This window comes from Opisthocomus hoazin, chromosome 4 (genome assembly GCF_030867145.1).
Source record: "Opisthocomus hoazin isolate bOpiHoa1 chromosome 4, bOpiHoa1.hap1, whole genome shotgun sequence".
NCBI lineage: Eukaryota > Metazoa > Chordata > Aves > Opisthocomiformes > Opisthocomidae > Opisthocomus > Opisthocomus hoazin.
Window position 1 is genome coordinate 47,526,201 of NC_134417.1, and position 18,971 is coordinate 47,545,171.

Here is an 18,971-nt window from a genome sequence, read left to right on the forward strand (position 1 = left end):
AATAAAAGTGCATGTGTTGTCCCACATGTACACCTTGAAAAATCTACTGTAGTGTTTTATTGCTGAACTTGTCAGGAGCAGGACACCCCTTTATGGGGTTTGTCATCAGTGAAGGGGAAGATAGGTGTGTATGGTGGGGTGCAGTCACGCAAAGGGGAAAAAGCCTTGAATAACATTGTGTATATAAGGGCTGAGTTGTAACACTGCTGCTCCCGCACCCCAAGACTGCTGCATCTGCAGAGTGTTTGGCTGTGGGGCAGGTATAGATTACTGTTGTTTCTTTGAGTACCTTTGGATGGTAGTTGTGAAGGCTTAGGTGATGGGAAGGTGGGGGAGGAAGGGCTTTGCTGGACTGTGACACCTCTGTGTAGAAACAAAAGGGGAATACAGTTCTCGGGATCTTAAGTCCCATACTGTGTCTTGAATATTCAAGGAGTATTGGGTAGTATGAGGCTTCAAAAATTTCAAATACTCTGGAAGAATTGAGTCATGACTAGTTTTCAGAGCATGTGGTATGCACTGAGTGTGTATATTCTTCACACTTCACTTTTGCAACACTTTGTACCTGTTTCTAGTGCGTTGGCTCTCGCTTATGTAAAAGGAAAGGTGGTTCAAAGCCGTCTCGAGGAAAGCGGATTGACACACTGGTGAAGGTGTAACATTATCACATGTAGGTAGTGGCTCATATAGTAACAGAGAAAGACTGTTTTTAAAGGCTTGCGGATTATGCTGTGAAGGTATCTTATAGTATAATAGCAGATAAACATTGATAGGAAATAATGGCAAAAATGTGAAAAAATATACTTGTGTAGTTTGTATACTCAATATTTCCTTCAGTTTGCTCTTAGATACTAATGATCTGTACAAATTGCTTTCAGAGTAAAAAAATTGCTTCTGGATCTCAGTGATCAGTTTATGTCAAATTTTGGTTTACTGTTTCTAGGAAGAATAGCAACATAAGTCTCAACATATAATTATGTAGTAAATAAATAATTGGTATAGATGCTGTTACTCATCTGAGACAAAACAGAGAAAAAGGAGAGACAAGGTGAAACTTTATTTAATCTATCTTCTGGGTGTGTATAATATGTACATCTACTGAACTAGTCATCCTAAACTCCTGTTACAGAAAATGAAAATGTATGCTTGTAAGAAGTGATTGATTTGATCTGTTTTGCTATCTGCTTTAGGGTGCAGTTTGTTTTATCGTAGACTCTTATCTGTGTTGACTGAATCTCCGTGTATCGTGAAGGGAGACAGGAATGGTTAGCTGTCTGTGGACGGCTGAGTCCCGGTGAAGATTACTTCAGCTTTTATGTCTGTTAGCCTGATAATGCAGGAAAGTGTTGGGTGGGTTGTTTGTTGTTTTTTTTTTTTTAATTGATAGTATTATAACACTTTGTTTAAATGGGACCTTAATCTTAATTTTCTAAAGAAGCTAATATACACACTAAAGAAAGATGAGCTAGGCTGGTCTTGCATATAACGTATAATCTAATGAAACTTTTTGGACAGGATGAATAGCTTAAACTAGTGTCTCTGAAACATGCTGTTGTTGTTCTAAACATCTACTGGAGATCTAGTCGTCCATCTTTTAGAGATGGTTGAATCACAGTACTGTTGTTAAGCCTCTTGATAGGATTCATGTGATATTACAAAACGTCTTCTGTGTATCTGCGTTACAGAGGGTGTTTGCAGTATTTTGTGGGATAGGATATATGAGCTTCTATGAAAGGAAGGGTCTGTTCTGAATCTGTTTACTGGTAAATGTCTACCTTGCATAAAATGAGTATCCGGGGCGTAGCTGAATTCTGGTATAGTTAGGGAAAACTGCATTTTTAAAACCATCATTAGCCACATGGATTAAATGCTGCTAATGGTTAGTAAGCTCGACAACTAGAGAATCCAAACCTTTTAGTGCAGAAAAACGAGCTTACAAAGGACTCGAGATCATGTGAAAGACAGGTAAATATTTTCTGTGATATGACTGTCTCTTAAATGTTTTTTCTCAGGCTGTAGTTTGGTTTGCTGGCAAAGTGTGGCTGGTTAAAATTTTGATTGTCGCATGCTGCAGTTTGCAGCTCATTCATTTGGTAAAAATGCTCAAGAGGTCACGTAGTAAACTGGATCACTGAAATGATCTGCCATTAAAACTAACCTTGCTTTCGAGCAACATGATGATAGATGCGTTAAATCTGGAAGTTTTGGGTGATTGCATTTATAGTTAGCCCCAAAAGTTTTACTGGTGTAACTCGGGAGACAACTGCAAAGAAAGGATCACAAAGAGGCTTTGGCTTGAAAGCTGGTAAGCTGAAAAGTAGTGATATAGCAACTAAGATCCTTTAGCATATTTAAATTGTAATCAAGGTTTGTATCTATATATACTATGACAGTTTTGCATCCATTTGCTACTACTGAACAATTCTTAATTTTGATATGTTCGTTTCGGACTGTGTGTGCATCTAAGATCCTTGTGCAGGATCTTCATCTCTGAAGATGTATTTTAAAACCACAGAATTAAAAGTTAGTTGGTCTGTTATTGTGGAGACTTTGTTAACTGTTAATGAATCTGCATTAATTTTATTTTGTCTAATGAGGCTGCAACATCAGTAACCGTAGTTTATCTTCCATTTCTGTAAGCCTTTATCCTATTGATTACTGTCTGATGTATTTCTCCATGGCTTAAGCATAACTGATTTTTGCTGGAATTTTGTTGACAGGTTGATGTTTATGCGTATTCTGTCATTTAGAGATAAATCACTTGTTGAGTTCGTACAAAGATGGTTGAGAATGTGCCAAGAGAACAAAATTATGTATAAATCTTACTGCAGAGTGTTGTAGTTACTTAAATTCAGACAAGTTACATACTGTTACATCTGGCTGGGTTTGGTCTCTCCCTTTTTCTCTGCTGGGGTGGAACCTTGTTGAAGTTAAAGAAAAACTAAGTCAAAATCGACTGAGGCTTTTTTACTTCCATCTTCCTTACCTTTTCCAGTAATAAAGCTTTGATTTTGTCATGCACTAAGAAAGCTCTGTCTTGTGTGCAGGTGTTGTTTTTGAATCCAAGACTTAACAGAAAATCTCTTAAAGCCATGCCTCCTCCTCAGAGTAAAGGTATTTCATAATCTGGGCTGGATTTGTAGGATGTGATGAATACATGTGAATAGGGATGGAAGTCTTGAAGTGTACTTAACATTAAAGAAATGGTCTGTAAAAACTTGAGCACTGGAGTTTGTGTTGTTGGTAACTTCAATTGCATAGGGAATAGCTGTCTGTTTGGTGTTTTTACTTTTTTTTAAATTTAAGGATGCTAAAACTGTTAAGTAGTTTAACAGAAGGTATTGACTATAGGATGCAGTATCGGTAAAATAGATTTGTAAGGAGGGGTGATGTCCTAGTGGCATTTTAAAAAAAAGTTGTCTTTGTGTGCTCTTTTTTCTTTTATTTCTTTAATCTAGAAGCAGTAAAGAGTCTGATTAGGGTGTTGTGGAGACAGCAGTTCTATAAAATGTGTTTGTGTGGGGTGGTTTTCTTTGTTTTTTAAATGCTTGCATTCTGTTGAGGATTGAGACTCTGGAGTTGCACAACCGTATGGGGCACAGCTGATTATATCTCCATTATTTCTTCATATAGGTGGTTTATGTGTGTACATGGACTCTTTCATTAGCCTGCATTTTGGGGTTAAGTCAGTATGATGGAACATTATACAAATATAATAAACCATTACATGAAAACATTCTGTCAGTGCTCAGTAGTAGTCAAAAAGAAAAACAATTTGGCCTAAGAAAGAAGTGTAGAACAAACCAGAAAATGTGTAGAGAAGGGCAAGAATGCCAAAGCCTGTGGAATAACCTCTGTAAAAGGAGTGACGGACGAAGACTTGAACAAGATTGAACTGAAGCTAGGAGGGAAGGAAGCTAAAACTGTGAGTTGCCTGAGGCAAGGTAAATAGAGTATGATAGTTCTTGTTTTGGAACAGACGGTGAATGAGATGGTGCACGAATTATCAGGAGATTAAAAACAAACAGGAGGAAGTGCTGCTTCTCACAGCACAGAGTTAAGCTATTAAACTCCTTGTTGCAGGATGTTCTTGATACTAAAAAGTCACATGCTTTATTAAAGCATCTGCCCAGTTTCACAGGGAGGGGTGGAATCCATCAAGCATTATTACACACAGAGCCACTGCCCTCTGATGTAAAGAAGTTTTGTTATTTATTTTTATGCTTGTAATTGTACTATGTTCTTCCCTATACATCCTCTAATGGTTACTTACCAGGTAGGAGGGTGTTTGACATGGGCATTTAGTTTAATGTAGCATGCTCTAATCTAGTTTTGTACTTTCTGGAATAAGGATGGGATGGTATTACATGGTTAATTGGGAGTGGTAGGGGAAACTTTGCAAGATGAGCAGTGTGGGATGTCTTGGGAAGCAGATATGCCAACCCCAGTTTGGATAGTACAGTATATTCTAGTGAAGTGGAGTAGTCTTTGGAAGAGCACCTGAAGCATAGTGCTTAGTAGCAGAGTGAAAGGGTACAGTAACATAAAACCCAATGAAGTTTTATAAAGCTTGACTATTACCTTTAAAGAAGAACAAAAGCCCATACCCCAATGTTTGTGATTTGTTGCCCTTACCCTGTTTGTTTTCTAAGTTATGAGGTTTCAGAAGTTGATTGATTTCATTCTAATTTTACAGGGGTGGAGATCTCAAACTGCATTCTCACGGACTTTGTGGAAGTAGAGAGCTGGACAGAGAAGAGCTTATACCATGGCTCCAGCTGAGAGAAGCAGTAAGGTGAGCTTGTTAAACGTCAGAGAATCCTCATAGGACCCCCAGCCTTGTAATTGAATCCATATGAAACCAGGTTCATTAGCTTCACTGCCTGTGAAATAACTTGTTTAGCAGGGAGTGTTTTTAATCTAATGCTTACATTTTGACTTGAGAATAACTAATGTAGGGGGCTGTTTGTTTGCCAACTTCCCTTTCAAAGATTTTCTTTTTGAAGTTCAGTTTTTGAAACTGAAAATATATTCTAAAGAGCTGTGTTTTCTGTGTTTTATTGAGTTGGCAATAAGCCATCTAATTTTCATGTTTCTAGCTACTTTGCACTCAAAGTGAGAGAAATGGTTCGTTTCTTGATAGCTATAGACTTTTATTTGAACCTCAATCTAAGTTAAAGATGCGGGAAAAGTTTTTTCATATACAAAACCTCCCAAAAAAATGGCAACAGGACATAAGACCTTCAGGTTTGCATGAGTGTTTTATAAGTTGTATCTTGTTTGGTTAAATGCCAAATTAACTATGAAGCAGGAGTTCAGCACAAATAAGCTGAACTCTTGAGTTCTCTCCCCTACCTTCCCACTCTTCCCCTTTTCCTGACTCATTCCCAGGACTGCTGAACATATGCAGCCTACATATAAAAACTGGTGATAAAAAGTTTGCAACTCCAGTCAAAATATTTAACAAGACATTTTATTTAGCACTAAGAGTACATCCAACCCAAATGTTTCATTTCAGCCTGTAAAGCTTTGTTCGTTTGTTGTAATTATAGTATTGATTGATAATGCTCCAACTAGAGTAGCAAAATTAAACAGGAAGCTGTTAAAAGGGAGAAGGTAAAAGGCCCAAGTCATGCCATCAGAACTTTGTATTGGAGCTGTTTCATGCTGCAGCGTGAAGGAATATGCCAAAACTAAGATAAATCAAGCATGTTCCTCTTGTCGATATTCTGTGCTGCCCAGCTGATTTCTAATATAGCTGGAAAAGTTACAGATTTCAACTTTGCCAATTTTAACAGTTCTTGTAACACTGATTTCTTCAAATGTTGCTTGCAAGGTTTCTAACTCAAGAACACGAAGGCCACTGAGTTTCAGAGAAGTTTTCATTGCTGCACTGTTGAAAATCGCTTTCTTCAAGCATACTAATAGTGTGATTTCAGAAGTCTGCTGGTCACCACAGCATGGCTTGTCAAACCCTTTGCAAAAGCCCCTGAAGATCATAAGTAATCTGTAATAATGTGCCAATGTAACTTTAGGATAATTACAGGATAATAATTTGCCTACTTTTATACAAATATATAATCTTTTCTCTTTATTTTTAGGTATGCTTTGCAGTGACAATGGACTATTTATTTGCATCAGATACTCTTATATGAAAAGATCACGTTTCTAAAGAGCTTAAATACTGTTTCATCTTCTTAAACAGAATGGCAGGCTTCAAACGAGGATATGATGGAAAAATTGCAGGATTGTATGACTTGGATAAAACTTTGGGCAGAGGCCATTTTGCTGTGGTCAAACTTGCTCGGCATGTCTTTACAGGTGAAAAAGTAGCAGTGAAAGTAATTGACAAGACCAAACTGGACACTCTAGCCACTGGACATCTTTTTCAAGAAGTTAGATGCATGAAACTGGTGCAGCATCCCAATATAGTACGGCTGTATGAAGTGATTGACACCCAGACTAAGCTTTATCTTATCTTAGAGCTAGGTGATGGAGGAGATATGTTTGATTACATCATGAAACATGAAGAAGGTCTGAATGAGGATCTGGCAAAAAAATACTTTGCTCAAATAGTTCATGCTATATCCTACTGCCATAAACTGCATGTAGTTCATAGAGACTTAAAACCAGAGAATGTGGTCTTCTTTGAAAAACAAGGACTTGTGAAATTGACTGATTTTGGCTTCAGCAACAAATTTCAGCCTGGAAAGAAGCTCACCACAAGCTGTGGATCTCTTGCGTATTCTGCTCCTGAAATTTTACTTGGGGATGAATATGATGCACCAGCAGTGGGTATGTCCTCTTTGATTTCAACCAGTAATCTAAACTTAAGTACCATGATGTTGTACCACTCTGTTTTCTGTTTCAAGATAATGCCATATGTGGAAGCCAACCAACTGGCAAGAAATAATAACGTGGATGAGTTAATGCAGGAGCAGCTCTGTTTGGAAGAGATATTCAGACATTTTCACAAATGCTTAAAAGTTCTTTTTGTACGAAATGATGCAATTTATGCATTGTAATTAACTTTTCTCCTAATCATAATGTGAATGCAATGTGTATATTTGTACTTACTTTGTTAGAGGACCCATCTCCTTTTCAGGAAAGTGCCCGTTCTTAATTTATTTTTAACACCACGCCGCCCCCCCCCCCCAAAAGGCCAACCACCCAGTGATTTTCCTTGCTCAGTTTAGCCAATGACATTGTGAACCCAGCCTGCTTACATGTTCTGCTGCAAGGTTGTAGGAGAAGTATTAACTTGGCTATTGAAGGAGGAGACAGGAAATTAAGGAAGGCTTGAACTCCTTCTTCCCCTTTTCTGTCCTTTTCTCTTCTGAGAACTGAAAGTACGGGGTGGGTTCCCAGTTGTTCAAAAGGTTAGAGAATTAGTAATGTGTACACTGGGATTCATGTTTCTAGCTGGGAAGTGGAGTGTGCTAGAAAGACTGCTGCAGACAATTCTCTGTTGGGTCTACTGCATATGCTATTAGAAGTAACTTAGAGATTTTTTTTTTTTAATAGCTGTAAATGTTGATAGTCACTGAATAATGTCCCGTAGCCATGCAGATTGCTCATATCTGTTATTTGAGGTAGAACTCACTTCTCCAAAAAAATTTAGGTACATATAATTCCAAATGATGCTTCAAAAATAGCTTATTATAGTCAGCGTACCTATTGTTCTAGTGTGCCCAGTACCTGGTACTTTTACTGTCTTTATAACATGGTTCTGTGTGTTTTGCGCTATGGTTATAGTAGCAGCTGGTTTAAGACTGACTTGTCCAATTTTTTGCTAATTTACCTGAGGCAAACAATCAGCTAATTTTTTATGCTGACAATGTATTCCTGCACATTGTTCAACTAATAATATGTATTTTTAGATAGTAGATCTTATGGTCTTTGCTTAAACATTTGAATGTCACTTCATGGCTTCTAACTTTGAATAGATATTTGACTGTGGGGTTTATGGACTTGAAAGTACTTTCTCAAGTGTGCTATAATTAGGAATTTTAGATGTCTATGCTATTTGTGGTTCTGCAAATCCATGTTGATGCTACAGTGATGCTTGACAGAATGATTTCTATCTAGAGTCAAATGTTCTAGATGAGTTGGTTCTGGTTTTATTAGTGGCAAACTAGAGGTCCTGACTCCTGAGTTCTTCTATGTCTCTTTATTTTGAATTTCCTGAAACGTGAATGTAACTGATTGCAGTGGCTTAGAAAAGTGTGTTTGTTAAATATTCTATACAGTGCTTTATGTGAATTTTTTCTTGAAAAATGGAGTAGCAGTCAGATTTTGGAAGACCAGCAAAAAATGAAGTTTTGATATTGCTGCCAAACTGAAGATGATTGGAAGAAAGAAAGTATACGGGGATTAATGGGGGGGGAGACACAGACGGGGGGCATTAGGAGCATTGTGACCAGATGGTCCAAGTTGAATTATATAGTTAACAAAGCACACTTTGGACCTCTTAATGATAAATGTAAGAATGGTGACATCACATAAAATGTTTTAGAGAACTACAGTACTAGAAGAAAATGATTGAATGGATTCATAGAGGAGGAGGTCTGACTAGTATAGAGTGGATTGATGTGAACAGTAGAAAAACTAGAAAAAATTTCTTATAGGTGGTGTTTAAGAATGCTAGTTACGTTGTATTTCTGAGAATATTTAAATACACATGAATAGTTTTTGCTTACTTATGCCCCAGTATACTGTCTCAGTTACTGGATACTAGAATTTCTCCTATCCTAGTTGAGATTGCAGTGCTTGTATTCTAACTCTTTCAGTGGTGTGGTTTTCATCACTTTGTAATGCACTATAAACTCCTGTCAGTACAATAGTTACAGAATAAAAATATTAAAATTTGCTGCAAGTTGCCAATAAGATAATGCCCTTGAAGAGTCTGGATTTTCCTCTTCTAACTGTGGGTAAAAAGGTAAGATACACTATGTAAGGTTTCTAAATATCACTTATTTGTGTATTTTTAATGCAAAGATTTGGGAAAAAAAATATTAGGGACTTCTTTAAAGCCCTGCTTTCCCCAGATGCAATGTTAAATGTAGAATCTTAAAAGAATATATATTCAGGAAACTTACCACTCACAGTGTAATTATGCAACTGAGAAATCAGCTTGTGGAAACCTTTTTTAACCTTTAGAGACAGACTTTCATTATAAGATTAGGTCATACTTGTGGAGTAGAAGTATGTATAAATTCGGAAGTAGACAGTTTCAAAATAAGAGAAATTATATCACATTTTGATGCTAGTAATGTGCTATATGTAGCCTGAGTTAATGGTGAAGTGTGGTGAACTCGTTCAGCTGTTGGCTGAATAGGGCTATTAATATTACAAGAATAATGGCTATCAAGGGCAAAGGTTTTTTTGCCAGTGTGGTTCAGCTAAAATGTAATTTCATCCTGTCTAAAAGCTCATTGCTTATGAGAAAGGAGGTCACTCTTTCTCCAGTGTGACTACATGGTCCTGCCCCTTTGTGACCATCTGACCACCTCAAAACCAACTCAATTTATTAAAATGCCAAATTAAAAAAGATTTCCCTGCTTATACTCTGTGCATGTTAAGGCACATTTTCATTCATTATAATATTTCAAAACCCCTACACCTGTTTTTGTTTATCCAAAATTGTTGTTATATTTGCGAAAATTATTGCAAGAAAGATTGATCGAGGTATATGATGGGGTATTTTTGCCAAAGACCTTTGCCACAAATGTGGCTTTTCTGATGTCTTATGAATTCTATTGAAATGAGTATATAAAGGAAAAGACTTTACATTTTCTTGCTATGAAGAGCTGAAATATTCGGGGCAAGTCTTCTATTAAGTTATATGCTTAATAAATATAATGCAAAAGCTTGCTTTATGAAAAGGTAACTGTTTCAGCTAGTTTAGGGATTAATCTGCCCTTTGTGAAGCTACTTAAAAGTTTTCACACTTGAAAAGAGGCTACTTAATTTAGGTGTCTCATTTCCTTTTGTGTTTAAGGCTGTAGTTAAAATGATGCAAGAGGAATATTAGGCAACGATCATATGTTCCCAGGGCTTTTCCAAAAGCTGAGTGAGTTAGATAATGAGAAGTTCTGTTGCTTGTAGTTTCCCATGTTTTTTGGGGGGCTTTATTAAAATTTGTTCTAGTCAGAGGAAAGTGAGAGGACTGTTGTTGCAAATGAAGTTCGTTTTGTAAATCAAACGGACGTATTCTTTTGGATCGGAGTTCTGTCTAGAGCAGTGGTGTAATCCAGCGCACTCCAGCAGTATTGAAAAGTGGATAACTACAGATGAGAGAGAATAAAGTATGCTTCTGGTAACATTTTTCCTTTTGTTCTACTGGCATCAACAGAGATGGGGTCATTGAAGAAACAAAATCGCCTTTTTCCTAGGTGATAAAGTTTAATTATGGTTTTTTTTCAGATTAGTCGATTTTTTCAGAGGAGAGCGAGTTCTATTTTAACTTCTTGGCATCTCTCCAAAGTATTAAGTGCTGTGTAGGCTACAGTAATTCTGGAAGACGCTGACACTTCTGATAGGTTTTTATTATTGTAGTTGGTATTCTGTATGTGATTTTGTAGATGCATGGAAACATTTGATAAGAAAATTCATCCTTCTGGGGATGAGAAATGAGCAAATTCAGATTGTGAGATTGGGATTGTGTATTTAGCACAGTGGAGTACAAGCGTCTAGAATGGTACTGTAACACACAAATAACACTGTAGGTATCATAGCAATTATTTAGCATTGCAGTCAGTCGTCGCAACAATGCCAGGAGAATGGTGGCAAGATGTTCCGCATAAGACATGACTAACAAGAACATTGTGGTTACTGTACCTCAGTGCTATTCAACTGACAGTTTGTAGTCCAAATCCAACTTGCGGTCTTCCTGGAAGCTGCAGGGGCCAGCCATTTGGATTGCATTCATTACTTCGGTAGTTAGGTGCTGCCTTTCTTGCACAGCTCAGACCTGGATATCTTCTGATGATATGCTAAGATAATAGATGTATGTGTTCATTATCTAGTCATATATCTTTGGTTATTAAAGGAAAGAGAGAATTTGGCATGCATACCTTTCCTTTTCCTGAGATGATGATAATGCTTTTACATCCACTTTGTCTCTGTTGGAATGATCCCGAATTCTTTTGTTTTGTTTTTGCATCAAGTATATGCAAAGGGCTTCTTACTTGCATATAGTGTGAATCATAGAAAGTTTTGGGTCAGAAGGGACCCCTAGAGGTCATCTAGTCCAACCCCCCTGCAGCGAGCAGGGACACCACTCAGAGCCCTGTCCAACCTGGTCTTGAATGTTTCCAGGGATGGGGCCTCCACTACCTCTCTGGGCAACCCGTTCCAGTGTTTCACAACCCTCATTGTAAAGAATTTCTTCCTTATATCCAGCCTAAACCTACCCTGTTTTAGTTTAAAACCGTTACCCCTCGTCCTGTCACTGCTGTCTCTACTAAAAAGATTGTCCCCATCTTTCCTATAGGCTCCCTTTAAGTACTGAAATGCTGCAATCAGGTCTCCCCGCAGCCTTCTCTTCTCCAGGCTGAACAAGCCCAACTCTCTCAGCCTGTCCTCATAGGAGAGGTGCTCCAGCCCTCGGATCATTTTTGTAGCCCTCCTTTGGACCCGCTCCAACAGTTCCATGTCCTTCTTGTGCTGAGGGCTCCAGAGCTGAACGCAGTACTCCAGGTGAGGTCTCACCAGAGCAGAGTAGAGGGGCAGAATCACCTCTCTCGACCTGCTGGCCACGCTTCTCCTGATGCAGCCCAGGACACGGTTGGCCCTCTGGGCTGCCAGCGCACATTGCCGGCTCATGTCCAGCCTTTCGTCTGTCAGTACCCTCAAGTCCCTCTCAGCAGAGCTGCTCTTGATCCTTTCATCCCCCAGCCTGTACTGATAGCGGGGATTACCCCAACCCAGCTGTAGGACCTTGCACTTGGCCTTGTTGAACCTCATGAGGTTCACACAGGCCCACCTCTCCAGCTTGTCCAAGTCCCTCTGGATGGCATCCCGTCCTTCTGGTGTCTCGACTGTATGTTTCATCTTTCAAAGCTTCAGCCATGTTTACCTGTTGCTTGAGCCCCAGTGACCTTATCTGGCCTGTGTGGAGTTAGTTTTGATGTTTCTGTGTGTGTATAGTGCTTTATTCACAAACTGAATGGCTAATGTAAGCATAATAGCCAGTGGGTATGTACAGTAACCTTTTACACTACAAAAATGCTGAATATAAGATTTGACAGACTGGAGTTGGAAAAAAAAAGTGGTAAGATACTTGCAAACCATATATGGCATTGAATCATGTAGTGTACGTGACAGCATTTTGGAGTTTCCGAATGTCCACAATCAGATTACAGCCAAACTTGACAGAAATGAAAAGCAGAAAATGTTACAAAAGCTTTTCACTGGTGGTTTAGTTTTGAAAATCTCCCTTTTTCATGTTTTATTGCAACACTTTAGAAGACTTCTAGTTGGATATACTATAGGATGAGCTTAAGGCGTAAGGGTGCAGAAAGCTAAAAGAGTGTAATACTTAGCTGCTTCCAGTGTAAGAAGTCTTCTGCTTCCATTTTGCTTGTCAGTGCAGAGCTACCCCTTCTCACGTACTGCACTCTGCGTGGCTGACTGTTAGATGAACTGATTTTGTCAATTAACTTGACAGAAAACTGTTAACTTTTCTGCAGGTTTAACTTCTGCTGGGTTAGCAGAGCTGTTTGTTTCCAACAGCATTGAGTGGAAGAGCTGGTGCAAAGGAGGTGAAGGGAGCATGCAGCTTGGATTGGAGTTCTGGGGGAAGGCGGTAGGACCTGCCCCTCTTCTGTGTTAGAAAGTTGAGATCAACTCGGCCTAGCTCACTTCACCTTCCGCGTGAGAGAAACTCCTTTGACTGAAATTCATCAACTATCATTGCCAGTGCATTTTCAGGAGAATTGTGTGCTCTACTTTTCCAGCTTCAGTTGCTTTTTGAAGCAAACCAGAAGGAATTGATGCAAGTACCTTGTGTATTTCGGTGCTGGTTTCTCCTCCTGTGTGCCTGTGTTAGTGGCCACGCTTTTCTGCCTTCTCCCTGCTGTGCTGTGTATCTCACACTGCTGCAAAAACTGAGTCAAATTTGAGAAATTATCGGAAATGAGCTTTTTATACTTTTTGGAAGGGGCAAATGTAAGGAACTGGTTGTAGAATACTTTTAGAAAGCTTCAATCTTCAGGATATTCATGTCATGTTAAGAAAAAAATGTGGGTTTATGTTCTGTGGCAATTTGTAGGTGGGTAGTAAAATTTATTTTTAATGAAAAGGGAGTCCAATTTTTATGTAGTATACTGTCCTTTGATTCTGCTTTTTCCCCCTCCATCTAATTACTTTATTGATAAGAAAATACTCTTAATGCCTCAAATTGAGGGTGTTATGCTACAGGTATCATGTTGTATTCAGAAGTGAAGTTGTGAAGGGTGGGAGTTTGATCGTGATGACTTCAGATCTGTGCCAGCTGATATTTATGAAATATATTTTATGTTCCATTCTGGATTACTTTATGCACAAGTTTGAATGCATTCAGTAATAAACTGCTGGGTAAAGCAAAGAAGAATTTATCCAAATGAAACTACAGAGGAGAAGCTGTCAAGATAGTCTTCAGTTACTACTATAGCAGCTAAACTGTAACTTAGTTATAGGGATGTTTCTTAGTTATCTTGCTGTGTTCATTGGAGAACTGTTTTCATAATATTTCAAACTGCTGTTGTGGAGAAAGATTTTGTTATAAATACATCACCACAGCCAGGAAGCTTCATTTCAATACATCTTGCAAGCAAATATTCAGATTACTTATGTTCAGCCTGCGGCTGACTAATTTGGCAACACAGATCTGGTGGGACCTAAATCAAAGGTGTACAAAGTTATAAATCAGATGCTCAAGTTCTGAATTCATGTGTAAAGCTGTACTGGGATGTTAATTTTTATAAACAGTGTACAAATTATACCTTTTACAGCCAAAACCTTTAGGAAAAGATAGTTGATCAGAAAACATGAAGGATTTCTTAGATACCAGCAGCAAATTATTTTTAGTATTTATATATAAAAAAAGACCAAAACCATTGCAACATATCAGCTGTATTTGCTGTACAGACTTTGATATGTCCAATGATTTTGAGAACACGTTTTATACAGAGGAAAAAATCCCTTCTACATTTAATTAATTAATATTGATTTTTTGTCCTGGCTAATTATTTTCTGGAGTAGAGTATTGGAAAGTCAGTTCATGCAGAAAATGTTGGTGGTGTTTGTGTTTTTAATGTAGATTCAGTAACTTCTGAAATGTGACTAAGCAACAGAAGCCAATGGAGAAAGAATGCATTTCTAAATGCAGAACTGATGAGTCAGAGTAAACCAGACTATTTTGGAATAAAGGCAGTGGCATGTGTTCAGTAAGACCTTTCAACGATGGTGTTAAAATATCCTTACTGAAAGTTGAGATGCAGTAGTTACTAGAAAAATAAAGAACAACTATTTGTCTGTATTTTAATAGTTTTATGCAACCAGCAAAACCCATGCTATTGTCTTCAGGAAAAAATAAGTCCTAGTTGCCTGATTGAATGAAAAAAAAGAATCGGTTCCAAAGATAAGACTAGTTACTGGTGATCATGTCTTAGTCAAATAAAATAACATATAGAACAGACTGTTTGATCAGACAGATAAGCTACTTATGAAAATAATTTGCTAAATGCCATTTGCTATTTATGCTCTTCTTTGGAGGGATGGGGGAAGGAAAAGATTTCTCCTAGTTCTCTTGTCTGCTATGTGTTCTAGCAGTAATTGTAATTGGATTTGTAGTGCTTTAAAACAAGGAGAAAACCCAGTTCTGCCTGTTAATTTTGAAAATGTTAGCATTGATTGTGGATGATCTCTTCCTCAGCCTTCTGCAAGGGAAAAATAAATCCCACTTTACGAAGACAAAAAAAAAAAATAGCTGATTTAACAGGCAGTGGAATCTCTGAAAACTAGAGAGGTCAGTACGCAAGTTTGTTCAAAGCCTTTTTCATGAAAAGTTTGGAAGAATAGTTCAATCGGCTAAAAGTCAAGTGTCTGCAAAGAAGTAATCTTTGTTCTTTACACATAATCTTCAAACTTCACAGCTGGTCCAGCCTGAGTATCTTCCAGATTTGCCAGCAGTCTGTGCACATGGTAGTGTGAAAATACTCGCGATGCACAAAATGCTCAAATTGTTAACACAAAATTATTCTAGACTATCTTGTTACTGACTTTCTACAGAAGGAATACAACTTTTTTCAAGCTTTTTAGCTTATACAGGGGTGGAAATACTTTTCGTATTCTCATTTTGAAGCACAAGTATATCAACAATATAACAGGCACCATTCAAACAATTCAGTAGGATGATACCAGCTTTTATCCTTTTATACTGTAGTATGTAATTTTTATCACTGTTTTTAATAGAAGTCTCATTTTCTGCAGTTTGACTTGTCATATGGATTTTTACTCTATTACGAATCACTTCTGAAGAAGCAGACTTTCTGTAGAAAGATCTGTCTTATCAATGAGCAACTGTGTAAGCTGTTAAGCAGCTCTACATTTAAGAGGGAAAAAATATTTTTCCCATGAAGGTCTGAAATAAATAACTTCAATAAATGGACTCAATTTACTTCATGTGGTTAAATGTGAATCTGTCTATTCCAAAACGAATATGGATTTTTAGCTGCTTAAAATTACAAATCCACATAGCAAGTATAAAATGTGTCAAGTGTCTGACTTCTGAGGAATGGTAGAAATTTGAACAAATCTTATGCTATAAGGATGCCCTATGTCACATGAACTGTAGCTTTCTGAAATACGTAGTGCTTATTTTAGGAGTAAATCAGGAACTTTAGCAAGCAGTAAATGGCTAATGAAATAGTGGAGCCCAGCTCAGTAGTTATGCAGATGAATATGGATATCCTTTGTGCAGTGTACAAACTGGAGCATAACAGATGTTTGACTGCCCTGTGTTGAAGACAGGCGTAGCACGGACAGCTAATGACGTAGCTTGGTTTCTATGGCAGTGACTTCATGTTATGTAAGGAAGTTGCGTATACACAGCCCTGGTTGTCATGGTTCTGGGAATCCTGCTTGAACAGTCCTTTCCTGATCAACATTATTTAACGGCTTTAAAAACAATAAAGTATTTGCTACTGCAGCTAGCTAGCTAGTGCTTTTAGAAGTCCTAATCTCTCATTTTATTATTATAGCAATGGCAGTTTCAAGGTACTAGTACCCAATTTAAAGGCCAAACTGCATCTTGAGATCTTAGCTGTGCTTTTGAAAGACCTTGATTTTGGCCACTGCAGCTGACAAGTGTACCTTCCTTCACTATTTCGAAGTTTTACAAGCTTTAAGCATGCTCAGGCCTGACATGCTGCATGCATTAAATTCTACTTTTGCGTCGGTTTTCTGCAGAGAGAAAATTAGATAACCGTTGGAGGGGAAGAGAGGACAAGCAAGCAGTTTTCATAAAACCTTCAGTTGCTAATTGCTGACAGTAGTAAAAAACTTGAAATTATGAAAAAGAAATTCTTGTTTAAATCTTCTCTTCTAAAAATGGATTTCTGTAACCCTTGTCTTCCCTCTGTTCCTTCAGTTAAGAGTCTCAAATCTAGAATTGGCACTGGCACCTGAGTTCTGAGCTGTGATATAGCTGCGAATGTATGCTGACTCATTGGGCCAAGCCAAGGAGTTTTGCTTACAAAACCTTCTTCTTTATTTGGTTAAACTATCCAGTGGTGAATTTATTGCATATGTAAAGGTTTTGTCTAAAACCTGATTTTTTTTTTTTGAGAATTAACGTAGCACCATAGCTAATATAATATTTCAAAATGATGTGCCAGAGTGGTAGAGTTCTTTACTGTGTATACTGTATGTCAAACTGTATTTGCATTGAACTGAAGGTGAGTTTGTTTTTAATGGCTTAGCCCATTTAACAGGTATCAAAAAAGCGTCCTTCCTCTGCATTTCGGTCCTGCCCATATAGTTCTGCACTCCTCTTTGCATTTTTTTGACTCTGGTGCTTGTGCACCAGTGCCTTTAGAGCACCAGTCACATTGAGTGAATGAGTTAAAATGTAAATAGAGGTTGTCACCTTTGCTTTTAAATGTGTATCTACAGCTTCTAATAATGTGTGAAAGCAGGAAACTGTCAGCTAGGACTTTTCCGGAGTTGACATAAGATATATCAAATTAAGAACATACTATAAGGGCTGCCTTGACTTAAAAGTATGTTTTCACAAGTGTGTGGAAATTTAAAGAAAAACGTCTGTTCCTTTAAACTTTCAGTTATTTTTCTTCCCCCTTTCCCCAGTTATTAGGCGGTCTAATAAGAGATCCTACTTCTTTCTAGAAGCCTTATTTGGTGAGATGTCAGGCTCTTATTTCATTGCCACTCCAACATCTTTCTAATCTGCTCATGCAACTGTCTTGTCAAAAGTTGATGCTTTTGACCAAATCAGGTTACTATATCTTGACTGGAGAAAGGGCAACATCACTCCCATTTTTAAAAATGGAAAAAAGGAAGACCCAGGGAACTATAGGCCAATCAGTCTCACTTCTGTGCCTGGCAAGATGATGGAGCAGATCCTTCTTGAAACCACACTAAGGCACATGGATAACAAGGAGGTGATTGGGGACAGCCAACATGGCTTCACCAAGGGCAAATAGTGCCTGACAAACTTGGTAGCCTTCTATGACGGGGCTACAGCGTTGATGGACAAAGGATGGGCAACTGACATCATCTACCTGGACTTGTGCAAGGCATTCGACGCTGTCCCGCATGATGTCCTTGTCTCTAAATTGGAAGGACATGGATTTGACAGACGGACCACTCATTGGATAAGGAACTGGTTCGATGGACACATGCAAAGAGTTACAGTCAATGGCTCGGTGTCCAGGTGGAGATCAGTGATGAGTGGTGTGCCTCAGGGGTCAGTACTGGGGCTGGTGCTGTTCAATATCTCTGTTGGCAACATGGACAGTGGGACTGAATGCACCCTCAGCAAGTTTGCCGACGACACCAAGCTGTGTGGTGTGGTTGATATGCTGGAGGGAAGGGATGCCATTCAGAGGCACCTTGACAGGCTGGAGAGGTGAGCCTGCATGAACCGCATGAAGTTCAACAAGGCCAAGTGCAGGGTCCTGCACGTGGGTCAGGGCAATCCCAAACACAAGTACAGGCTGGGTGGAGAGTGGCTTGAGAACAGCCCTCAGGAGAAGGACTTGGGGGTGCTGGTGGATGAGAAGCTCAACATGAGCCAGCAATGTGCGCCTGCAGCCCAGAAAGCCAACTGTATCCTGGGCTGCACTAAGAGAAGCGTGGCCAGCAGGTCAAGGGAGGTGATTCTGTCCCTTTGCTCCACTCTTATGAGACCCCACCAGGAGTCCTGTGTCCAGCTCTGGGGCCCCCAACATAAGGAGGACATGGATGTGCTGGAGTGGGTCCAGAGGAGGGCCACGAAGATGATCCGAGGTCTGGAGTACCTCTCCTATGAGGAAACGCTGAGGGAGTTGGGGCTGTTCAGCCTGGAGAAGAGAAGGCTCTGGGATGACCTTATAGCAGCCTTCCAGTACCTGAAGGGGGCCTACAGGAAGGATGGAGAGGGGCTTTTCACAAGGGTGTGTAGTGATAGGACAAGGGGGAATGGCTGTAAACTAAAGGAGGGGAGATCTACATATTAGGAAGAAATTCTTCACCATGAAGGTGGTGAAACACTGGAACAGGTTGCCCAGAGAGATGCCCCCTCCCTGGCAGTGTTCAAGGCCAGGTTGGTTGGAGCTCTGAGCAACCTGGTCTAGCGAAAGACGTGCCTGCTCATGGCAGGGGTTTTGGAACCAGATGATCTTTAAGGTCCCTTCCAACCCACACCATTCTACAATTCTATGACTGACGCTTTCACTTAGTTTGAGTGAAACACCCTTTTGTAATAGGGT

At 38.9% G+C, this 18,971-nt stretch overlaps 1 protein-coding gene across 2 annotated transcripts in view; it reads left to right on the plus strand.

Annotated features, from left to right (window-relative positions):
• SNRK (SNF related kinase) overlaps positions 1 to 18,971 on the plus strand; it is a 44,607-nt gene that overhangs the window by 6,218 nt on the left and 19,418 nt on the right. The window contains exons 2-3 of one of the 2 annotated variants that reach the window (XM_075418932.1): positions 4,697 to 4,795; positions 6,102 to 6,795. In XM_075418932.1, coding sequence (XP_075275047.1) covers positions 6,207 to 6,795 — 589 coding nt within the window. In that variant the 5' untranslated portion in view covers positions 4,697 to 4,795; positions 6,102 to 6,206. The remainder of the gene's footprint in view (positions 1 to 4,696; positions 4,796 to 6,101; positions 6,796 to 18,971) is intronic. The other variant, XM_075418933.1, reaches the window with a different exon arrangement.